Genomic DNA, 12557 nt, shown 5'->3' with positions numbered 1-12557 from the left:
CTTTTATAATCAGCTAGATAAGCGTTGTTACAAATCTCAATTATCAGAGATAGTAACTAACAAAAAACAACAACGAAGAAGTGATTTTTCTATCAGAATAACTCATTTTAATGCTAGCAATTATAATTTAAACGCAACCAAATCAAACTTCTGATTAGTATACATTAACAACGAAAAGATTAATGTAAACAGATTTAAAGAAAAACTGAGAAATTAGTCATTACAATCTCACATATTTACATATTGTAAAATGTTTAAGTTTTATTATTGACTACTTTATTATTGAGCACTTAGCTTGAACCCTATTTACAACAGCGAGCTAATACTATCTTTATAACAATTTCTGTCGATCAAATCACACAAAACATTCCAAAAATATTAAAAATATTAAGTAATACGCCAGAAATTGAATTAGTTACACTTGATTAAGGTAACAAAAATTGCTTGGTTTTAATACAAGATTTTCATTCTTCTTCAACCATGCCTTAGTTTTAATACTGTGTGTTGAAACTCGTTATTTTAGCGAAGATTAAGACGCTGTGGTAGGATTGCAACTAAAATAAGTTAGTGACTTTACCTCTATAAAACAATCATGTTCAGTACATCAGAATCATCAATTCCACTAAAATTTACCTTTTATCAAATAACAGTAATCTATACATATTTTGCTTGGATAACGAATTCTTTCACCACTAAGCTATAATCTTAATTTGATATTGAACTTATTGTTCATTAACGTGGCAGTACCCAAAATGGAACGGTACCTAAAATGGAACACTTTTCATATACCTGATAAAGCATATTTATTTTGCAATACAAGTGAATGTTATCTTAATAAGGGTTTTTAAGCAACTGAGGGAAAGTGTATCACTCTACTTCATTAATTCAATTGAAATGGCACTGCGAAAATATTAATATTTTATCACATTTTCAATGATAGAACAAAATGATTAAATGAATGTTTTAATAAATAAATGAAATATATCAGAAAGTGACAAAACATTTTTGAAATGAACAAAAATATTTGAAACGCTGTAACTTATTTTCATAAATTGACATATATGATGAAGTGTTCCGTTTTGGGTACCCAGCAAGCTAAAATTTCTAAGTGAACCTGGCTCAACTATATGAGCTATATCAACAGATACACGCGCTAGTGATACCAAGGAAATACATAAAATGATATCAAATTGCATCCATTGGGTAATATAATAATAGAATGGATGTTCCACAAACTAACTAGGAAATATTAATATTTTTCTTTAGAAGGGACATAAATGTGGTTCCATCTTGGGTAACTTCGCGTTTTCCAGGCAAAGTACACACATGAATCAGTAAAAAACCGCTATAATTTTACAACAATCTGGTGGATAGCAAAGCAGGAATAAACATTCTACAAGGATAAAGACACAGAATAATACAATCCAAGAACTTGGCCTTATTTTACGTATCAAGTCATATGTGACACACGAAGAAATTTTCAAAGCTTTATCAAAACTATGAGCGTTTCAGTGTTATTCACTGGCATCTAATGAGACTAGAAAGAAAGAAAATTCTTAACCTAAATAGTTTCAACAATTATTATTACGTTAATAGTAAGGGGTTAAAGTTGAAAGCGCTACTTGAAATATAAGAGATTAAAACGATGTGCCTACACTGTTTCATAAAACATATTGAGCACTCTCTTAAATACTTCCACTACAATACTTCATAACGAAGGGAACTTTCCTTTTCAGATTTTTTTCCACCAGAGTGATTATGATAATAAGCAAATAATTTATGAAGGCAGGTCAATTCTTTTGAAAATGGTCGAATCATTTTTAGAATGTCTAATGCTAACTTAAACTCCGAATAATTCAAGTTATTAAGAAAGGACAAAACAAATTGTCATTGAAATCACTAAATCTCTTTATATTTTATACGCTTACACAAATCTATATTATTGAGTAGAAATATTAGTCACCAACGGTACAATGTACCCCTAAACCATGGTTAAACAAACAAAAAGGTTTACATCACTTTATTCAAAAGACTTATTTAAAAAAGAATCGAAGGTTCAAACTATGAAGCCCCTTCAACAAACTTTTAATAACACTATGAAGTAATCACAAATTAACTCCTTAATTTAACAAAACATATTCTTTGTTAAAATTTCGTTAAAAATAACTGTGCACATTCTGCTTACCATTTTAAGTAACTTACTTCCAATAATGAAACAACATATGGTAAATATTAAAAACAACGAATATCCATAAGGCATGGACGGAAAGGATGTTAATAATTAAATAATAATGATAATAATAATTAACAACTCATTTATACTTTTCTTAGCATACAGTCATTCAAAGACTATATGTGAAAAGTTATAATTCGCTTAATTCCTTTAAAACATTTTAACAGATAGGTGATATCACGGAAGAAATAGTAAGCATCGCTTGGTTGATTGTGTATGAATATTCACGCGATGTTTAATCAATGCAAAACAAAAAACCATGTACCTTTGTATTCTGCGGGATAAACGTGATTTTCTAGTAAGTACGAAATATATTCCATGATTTGTATCTGCAATTACAATATATCTAACTTGCGTTTGTATCTCTCATTTTTAGACAGCTCACGAAATATTTCTATAAAATTGAATATCAGAACTGAACACAACTTCCTCAGGAATTTACATAGTGGTCTTAGATTTGCAAGTACTTATACCAATAGGTATGTGAAACATTATATCTATATCATGTCAATACCAAAAATATCTATAAAACAGGAGAGTACACTTTTTGTCCTTTACTAGGCCGTATTGTTATAGGAACGTCCAATAAGCTGATACATATGTATCTGCTTATTACAGCGACTCAGTATTTTCTCTGGTGTAGAAAATGTCAACTGTATTTAATTATATTTCTATATTAACAAATGTATTGCCAAAGATGTATATTAACGAGACATCTTTATATTCAATTACTGCAGTTTGCTATTAAATAATTGTGAATATTGTTTACGGTTTTGTTGTATGAAAATTTGGATTCCCTTTCCGTCGGTTATCAACATGAAAATACATATTTTGCGAAAGTAATTTACATTATGCCAGTTAGAATATTTTGTTGTAATAAGTTAAAGCATATAATCTATGATAAAATATATACAGACCGTCGAATATGCTATTGGTGACGGGAATTGAAAATCGCTTACGACATTTATTTGTTATGTGCCCACATACAGCGACCCCTGTATGATCAAACCCCTGACGATTTCGACATTCTTTGTAATCCATTATAACATTATTAGCCAATTTATTACATGTAGGAACTAGCTTGCATATTCCTATATAAAGTGACTAATACATTGTTTCCAAAATGAATTCAGATCAGATAGGTTAACCCTTTCACACCTATGTAACTTTAGTAGACTCTACCATGCATTGATCTGGATGAGTCCATTATGGTCTACAGTGGTGAAGGGGTTAATCTGATCAACACATTGTGTCCAACAGGGTGTCGGATTAGACAAGTTAACCACACCAATATGATGTATCAACACAAGATGTCAAATTAGACAGGTTAATCTGACCAATATCCGAGTCCATCACGGTGTCGTATAAGACGAGTAACTGTGACTGATATATTGTTCATGGGTTACATTAGACAGGTTAAGTGATGATATGGCATTATAAACAATATATCAATATACCATTAAACACGTATAAAACAATTATGCTAAATTTATTGATCACATATATGTCTTTTTAATGCATATCTTACGACATGAACCTTTTTACTAAGTCATATAAATTCATCACATACAAGTGTCGTGGAAACCTAATACATGATACAGTATGCTTGTTGACATATAGGGAAGATACTTCTATGTAAGTATCTTTTAAAAAGCTAAGATCAGGATGGATGTACATGATGTGAGTTTGGTACAATGTTTACGATGCTGACACATAAAGCTTAAGATAAGTTATTCTGTCATCACACATAGTTTCTGATTATCAAACCACTGTTTTAAGGGACACATTAAATTTGTCCAAAACTCTTTTTTTTCTCAACGAGTGACTTGAATGACAAGACTTGACAGACTTTAGGAACAGCTTAACCGTATGTAGACGTTATGTAGTACAAAACATTGTTCGGATTACTCTGCATCGATCATCTCGGAAAACAGTAATGTCTGTTTATCCTATAACGTCTACTCCTGAACAATCTGATAGCTGTATGACATATAATATATGTATAATATGACATTAAAATACATATTTACAAAATGGAGACTTCAAGCGTAAGGTAAGGGTGCCCAAAACGGATATATATTTTCATTCAGAGAAAATTTAGAGGGCAAAATATCTTAACCTTAAATTATATTAGAGGATTCAAATAATGTTTTTCAACCGGGGAAAACGTGGTATATTTATAGAATACTACGTCAACAATTAACTGTTTCTGGATCTTGCAAATGGAAGTTCCCAAAATGGTTCACAGCTGGAGTTTTGCAACATGTTCGGCTTGAAACAAAAAAGTCTTTTCTGAAATCTCAACATGAATACTGGAATTTCTGTGTCGAAACATAAGGCTTAGTCACCCACGTGCCATTATGAAAAACTAATAAATAAGTGTTTGTTAAACGTAAAAATATGTGCTATATCAATTTACCATAATCTAGCGACATTATTATAAACTATAACACTTGGGTTTAAGTGGTAATAAATATCAATGGATTTACATGAAATATAAGTATGGGTCAAAGAAGTAATATAGACGGTAAAATCCCATATAACACTGGATCCTAATGGAGTTCTGTTTCACTGTGTCTTGAAAAAGGAGCGGACCGCTCCGAAAATTTGACAACCTAAACTTGTCCACACTGTTGGAATTACTTCTTTGCCCCATTAAATATAAGTATACAACGGGCAAGACACCATTTACAATGGGCAAGACACCATTTACAATGGGCAAGACACCATTTACAACGGGCAAGACACCATTTACAATGGGCAAGACACCAACAACATTAGTATAAATTCTCGAAGGTTTTGTAATAAAATTACAAAATACCATCGCTATGGATAACAAAATACTGGACTATTATGAGGTAATATTACATGGGTCGTGTCAGAACGTTCTGAACATGAAATATATACATTGTAGTGCAACTAGTGACCAATAAAACTTCCGCATGTATCTGCAGTGATGACAGACAACATGGATTTTAACACAGCAATTAAAAGCGCATACTACATTTATACAAAATCTCAACCAAGGCTAATAACCGATTTTAAACTGACAGTTAAGGGCCCTTTAAGAGGTCATTGACTTTTACCCACTTGGTTCAGGAAGTGGCTCAATTCCACGGCAATGATGTCATGCAGTTACGTGGCTTAAAACCTGTTAGGTGTACTTTATCTTTTCCTAGATCTTTCTATTTACGTTTGCACTGGATCCTATCTATGCAAACTTCCGCAAAGCACTATATATGCGTATATCCGGAAAATATCAAAAAAGCTAGAATCTCCACTCCAAGCAACTCCTGCAAATATTTACAAAAGGAAATCCATACTGAAGTCAATTTTATGTATGCACACCCTCCTGAAACGTAGTACAAAGAAAACACAAACACATCATTATATATATCTAATAAAGCAAGTCTTCACTCCAGCAAGCAAACATTAGTATAAGCGAAAATTAATCACCATCTTATTTCACTAAACTAACCATGTCGTATAATACATGAGCAGCAATGCTCAGTTCATGTAATTATTTTTCCATTTAAAAATCAAATCTATAAATATTGTAAACTAATGATGAACCCAAATGATACAGGCAACAATAAAAACCAACTCAGTCAAATAGAATACGAAATACATAAGTTTTTTTTTTTTATATTTTTCATGCTGATTTCTTTCTTACATCAGACTAAATAAGTAAAATTCAGTAATCCCAACAACATCTGAACTGTGTATATGATACAGGTTATATTCATACAATTATATACTGATACGATAGAGTTTACTGTGACATCGACTATAAGAAATAATCGTATAGACAGTAATGTTTCATTGCGCTGACTGACTGCACAAATAAACACAATCTGGTTAGTTAGAAGTGCTTGAAAAATATATTTCATGTTTTTCCAAATAAAACTGCATTTTTTTTCGTAATTGATATAGGAAAATTATCACAAGGTTTAATGAAACTCAAATAAGAAACAAACGATTACAGTTTCGTTTTCTTTATATAAAATTGACAGGACCAAATAAAGCAAGCTTCTTTTCCACAAAAAATGCCACAGGTCTTTTAATCAATACAAACTGAACTAAACAATGCCCTCATTTATGCCAATTCGAATATCAGAAAGTATTGTAGCATGTTCAGTTCGTTTATCAACTAAGGATGCACTTCAAACCAACACAAAGCAATATGTATGTTCAGTTCGTTTATCAACTAAGGATGTATATACGCGTACTTCAAACCAACACAAAGCAATATTTAAAACATATCAGGAAGGGTTTCATATTCATCATATGTACATGATTTTATCACATAATGACCGGTGTCATGTCATTTTGTTTAGCGTATTAATCCATGTAATATGACCCATCAGCCCTGTGAATGGTTTGTAAGTTTCAATTCGTTCAATTGTGACGTCACGCGTAGGACAAGTACACGACGTCAGAGACATACACACTGGATTCAAAATGGCGGCTTTTTACATTTCAAGGTTGCATGAAAATTATCATTTTACACGAATATACGCCACAAATATTGATTATGTGATAAAAAGGATCTTACACTCGTTTTAATTTCATATGAGATTTATGAACAATTTCTCTGGCGAGATAAAATAAAAAATTCGTGACAAGTTTCATAAATTTCATATGAAATGAAAAAAAGATCTTATATATATGAAACAGATTTTAATATACAAACTGATGTGCACCGAGTCACAATGATTGCTTACCATCACGAGGCAAGTAACGATAGACCATGAACAAGTTTTATAAACAATAATGAAAATATGAAAAAAAATCCATAAGTAAGAATCATGATAAACCAGTAAGTTTGTTGTTTATAAAACATATTACACCAGCGCAGAAATAATTCCTATTTACAAAACATGTCATGAAATCAACATGCTGTAGTGTGGTCTGTACAAGTTACATCACTCCTATGTCGGTTGTTCTACTCTGTGATGCCTTTAGCTGCTAACTCATCCTGCACACGTGACAGGTAGGTTGGATCGGGGTATCCAAATCTACAATGACAACAACAGCTCATAAGAGTAAGATAATAACATGTACATGTACATCTTCGTGGTCTTAATACTGAATTGACCGCAGCTATTTAACCAACCTGTGTCTTGAGTTTTTACATTCTATATTGAAACATCAACCAGTAACCCAATTGTTTCACAATCTAACCAAATTGACTATAAAGACATAAAATGTCGAATGAACAAAGGTCTATTGCACAGTTCCCACTTGTCAGTAATATTACTTATATTTGACATGACTGTAATTTCATTTTAAGTTCATTAAGGAATAATACGTAATACAAGTAATCTACAAAATACTTGAAATCTTTGTTTTCATTTAATTTAATTGTGTTTGCAGAAGTAAAAAGAAATTACAAAACAGAAGAAGCAAAACGAATAACAATTCATGATGATAAATAGCTTACCTAATAATGAAGGCTAGCATGGAAATGTCAGTATAAAGTTTAAAAATATATGAAAAAAACCCACCACCTAATAGACAGAAAAACAAACGTCGAGCCGCCAAATTAAGATACAAGTAACCATGGACAGGGGTAAAACAAGGTATACTGCATTTGGCATCCATCATGACGTATCCTGACATAGCTGTTGAAAGTTCGCTGCTAAGCAATGACCTTAGACGTCATAAACTGATTTCCTTCAGAATTTCCTTGACTCCAGTAATTGTTTCCTGAGGAATCTTGAGGAATTTTCTTAAATTGGGGAATGTTTGAAAAAAATGGGGCCTTAATGAGTCTTTCCTTACAAACAGAATGAAAATATTCAGAAAAGCCTAATATACCATAAACAAATTTTGAAATAAAGCAACAACTAAGACATCTTGGAATTGATTTGGTGATACTTCAACAGAAATGTTTACGATTATGAAACTACAGCAGTAATGTTTATTATCCAGCTTGGTCAAAATAGAACAAACTAATATTTTTCAGAAACAAGAGGCCCAATGGGCCTGCATCGCTCACCTGGTATAAAACTCACACTTGTAACCTTAAAAGTGATCTAAAATAAAGCTACAGGCAAAATATCAGTATTTAAGATTAAAATTCGTTCAAAAGACCCTGTTAATTTTTTTTAAAACATTTCACCCCTGTAATTGAAAGTCGAACAAAGTCATTATGTTGAACACATTGTATAGCCTTTCATCTCAGGATGGAACTTGCAAAGTATAAACATCCTGGGACCCATGGTTATTCAGAAATGGTTGTTTAAAGATTTTAAACAAATTTGACCCCTGTGACCTTGAAAATAGATGAAGGACTTTTATTTGAACAAACTTGATAACCCTTTATCCCAGCATGTTACTGGCCAAATTTATGCACCCAAGGCCTATTGGTTATTCAGAAGAGGTTGTTTAAAGCTTTTAAACAAATTTGACCCCTGTGACCGTGAATATGAGTGAAGGTCATTTATTTGAACAAACTTTGTAGCCCTTCATCTCAGCATGCTACTGGCCCAACATCATCACCCTGTGCATTTTGGTTATTGAGAAGAAGCTGTTAAAAGTTTTTAACATATTTGACTCCTGTGACCTTGAATGTAAGTCAAAGTCATTCACTTTAACAAACATAGTAGTCCTTGATCCCAGCATATGCTACTAACTAAATATCAACATCCTGAGCCTTTTGGTTATTCAGAAAAAGTTGTTTAAAGTTTTTAACATATTTGACCCCTGTGACCTTGAAAATAGATGAAGGTCTTTTATTTGAACAAACTTGGTAGCCATTCATCCCAGTTTGCTTCTGGCCAAATATCCTCACCCTAGGCCTTTCGGTTATTAAGAAGAAGTCATTTAAAGTAAAATATTGGCGCCGGACGACGGACGGACGACGGACGCCGCACCACGGCATAAGCTCACTTGGCACTTCGTGCCAGGTGAGCTAAAAATAACTTACTTTGCAGCACCACCATCCCGTTTGGTTTTGTGATGAATGTCATTCCAGGTCACCACGTCCTCCTGCCCAGTTGTCCTTGATGAACCGATGGTGAAGGTCAGACGACTGTCAAATGCCTTTTGCAGCAGACGTAGCACCTTCTGCCCTTCTCTATTGTCAGGTAGGAATGCCCGCCTTTCTGTGCCCTTGTAAGGCTTTCCAGGTTGTGGGTGATTTTCCTTTAAGAAAAACAAATGCTAGTTCAAAAACTTAAACATGGAACACTTGATTGAAAATTCATCATAACTTTTTATCAATGTTCATAAAATGGTAGATATTTCCGTTTTTTTCGTCAGATAGCAGAAGTCTCAAATACAGTAATACTTTTCGGTCCCATCAATAAACAGAACATATCGCGTGTTTACGTTTTTCAATCTGCAAGCTCACCTGTTGAATTCCATCCTGGAATTTATATTTGATCTCTATGATGCCATAAGCTTCATAGCTTGGCAGAGAGTGATGTGTATTTCTTGTCACAGTCATTGTTCCATCTGTTGGTTGGTCTCCCTCTAGCTCTCCAAAAATCTTCCCACAAACAGGACAAGCCGGCTTATGTGCCATTGACTGCATTATACAATCACCACAAAAGACATGACCACACGATAGCTTCTTTTGGTCTGTGATTGTGTCCATGCAAATCACACAAGTTACATCCTCTTCACTTTCTGCTGCCGTTGCTCCTTCGACTTCTTTGCAAATCGCACAACTAGGATTGTTCTGCATTGGAATGAAACACGGAATGGAACAAAACGAATGTCCACAAGCCAGTCTACTCACATTGTCCGATTCCAATTTTGTATCACAGGCGGCACAAATATTTTTCTGAATCCTTTTGCGAACAACAGGTTTTTGTGTCTTGCATTTCTCCTTAAGTTGCAAGTTCTCTTCTTCTTCACGTAATTCATTTTTCACAAGTGCTTTATTCCCACGGAAGTTTGGCCCACCACCGTTTGTGCTTAGAAAACCTAGGTCATCAATGGCCTTGTTGTAGGTGCCTCCATCTGAGGATGTCTTTTTTGGTAGAATCATTGATTGTGTATGTCTTTGGCCTTGCTTCACTGACGCCCAGTTTCCTACTTCACCTTGCCCTCGATGTGTCTTCAGTTTTGTGCCATAACTGCTTTCACTAAAACTATTTGCTTCCCCATGCTGTAGTTTCTTGGTACTTTTTCCTGCTCCTGCACTTGGTGCTGGTCCAGTGGGCGTTTTTTTGATACTGGATAGGTGTTGGTTGAAGCAATCGACAAATGCTTGAGTGATTTCTGGTTTTCGGTTCACAAAATGGATCTCTCTCAGCGATCTTCCTGGTCCACTTTTTAAGCGGAAATCCATGACTGCCTCATACAATATGTCGCACATTTTCCTAATGCTTCCTTTGTCATGCTGAACAAATCCTTCAAAATTCAAAAAAAAAAGTAAACATGAAGTTTATACATGCACGTGCATAAAGTATATTGATTTTGATCATGCTTGATGTGTTTTAAATTGCTCAAGACATGATGCATATGAAATTTATAGCGATTATCTGAATGATTTTTGCACTTAATGTACCAAATGTATAGCAGGTCAATTTTTATTCATGGTGTAACTTCAATGTTAACGTCACACTGCCCTCTGTGCAAAACGCAGTACTTTCCTCCTGACGACATCCATACTCTGCATCAATGAAATAATTTTTTTGGGGTAAATATGTGGTCATATGGACCTTAGAAAGTGTTACTCTCAGGCCCATATAACGACATAAATGTACCACGCAAGAAAGTGATATTGACAAGAGTCGAAGTGATGCTGACCTCGACTTCGCCTTCGTCAATATCATTTTCTGAGGTCAATTAAACCACATAGGTATACTGACCTCGACTTTGTCTTGGTTAAGTTATCACATTGTCAGGTCCATATAGCCGCTAGTTAATTATTAACCTCGACAAAATTGACAATTCATCATTACTTGTCCTCGTTATGAACATATATTTTAAAAGTCACTAATTTAATACTGCACACAGCGATGATTATGCACACTCAATGTTAAACATGCAAGTTCATACAATTTGTGATTTTCAGACCAGGATACATACACATTACTTACTAAATTTGCAGCCAAATTCTGCGGCAAAACGTAGAGAACGGCATTGTAAACAGTAAACGTGACTAAAACATGTGAAACACAGTTCATAATTACCTCCAGCTAAAAGTGGAAGAGCAACACTTCTCATCTTCCATCCACTCATTGAATGCAATCCATTCAAAATAAAGTTTTTGTAATCAATCAGACTTTGATGCTGTGTGTCAACAAGTTGTTCAATTACTATGTGAACTACATGTGTCACTGCCAAATGCCCAGCAGAGCACACGAAAGCCTGGCCTTTGATGGCCTTTGAATGGTATTTTTGCTTCTGGGATGAGAAACTGGAATTGTATCTGTAGCCGCCAGCATCAGCTACAGCTTCTGAAAGAGGACCAAGCCCTGAGAGGGAGGTATCTGCTGTGCAAACAATTGCATCAAGACTTTTAACTTTTGTAATGCTACCAGTGTAGATCTTAACACAGAACGATCCATCATCTGTCTTGTAGCATCGCACTTTATCCATTAGTCCAGGTATTGATTCATCAGGACCTTTGGTCCATTGCTGTTCATGTAGGGGGCTTGAACCTTTCCCAGAAAAAGTTGTTACATTGCCACCAACCCCGGCGGCTGATCCTCTGAGTGACATTGATTTTGAAAAAGCGCTTCTTGGTCTGACCAATGATTCCTGCTTTAGCAGTTCACTTGGCTCTATAGATTTCTTATCCTTCTCCCAATTGCTGTACGCTTTCTGTATTTCGTTAAGTATATCATCACTGATGTCAACTATGTACAATGATGTTAGCCAAGAAACACTCTTTGGCTTTCGACAGAATTGTGTGATTCCCTTAATGTACATAGCAGCACACAAAGACTTGGGTATTCCATAAATACCTGCAAAATCAAATAGAATAGTATAAGATTCCACGTATATAAAGCTAGTTTTGCAGGAAAAAACTGGAAAAAAAATAAAACAAGAGGCCCATGGGCCTTAACGGTCACCTGAGTCTATAGTATTTATTTTTGTTGTTGAAATATGTACCAATTTGAGTAAAAAATAGTATAATGTTAACTTAACTTTGTCAGGACCATGAGCTGATCATTCCTAGACCAATTTTAAGTGAGATCGGCCTATTAGAACTTAGTAGCAAAATAGCGGCCATGGCAGCCAAATTGTATTTCTGATTGACCCGAAAAATAACAACACTTTGTCAGGACCATGATTCGATCATTCCTACAAAGTTTCAGTTCAATCGGCCAAGTAGATCTTTACTTTAAGTTTGAAATAGTTT

General features: G+C 34.2%; 1 protein-coding gene across 3 annotated transcripts in view; it reads right to left on the bottom strand.

Annotated features, from left to right (window-relative positions):
• Window positions 1-5839: 5839 nt before the first annotated feature.
• Window positions 5840-12557, bottom strand: part of LOC110455419 — a 20249-nt gene continuing 13531 nt past the window's right edge. For all 3 annotated transcript variants that reach the window (XM_021505549.1, XM_021505548.1, XM_021505550.1), the window contains 4 exons: window positions 11383-12159; window positions 9591-10597; window positions 9165-9382; window positions 5840-7251 (listed from right to left, as the gene is read on the bottom strand). In XM_021505549.1, coding sequence (XP_021361224.1) covers window positions 7179-7251; window positions 9165-9382; window positions 9591-10597; window positions 11383-12159 — 2075 coding nt within the window. In that variant the 3' untranslated portion in view covers window positions 5840-7178. The remainder of the gene's footprint in view (window positions 7252-9164; window positions 9383-9590; window positions 10598-11382; window positions 12160-12557) is intronic.

The sequence above is a fragment of the Mizuhopecten yessoensis genome, unplaced genomic scaffold (genome assembly GCF_002113885.1).
Source record: "Mizuhopecten yessoensis strain PY_sf001 unplaced genomic scaffold, ASM211388v2 scaffold8213, whole genome shotgun sequence".
Lineage (NCBI taxonomy): Eukaryota > Metazoa > Mollusca > Bivalvia > Pectinida > Pectinidae > Mizuhopecten > Mizuhopecten yessoensis.
Note: the sequence above shows the minus strand (reverse complement) of the source record. Positions and strands in the feature narration are given on the sequence as shown.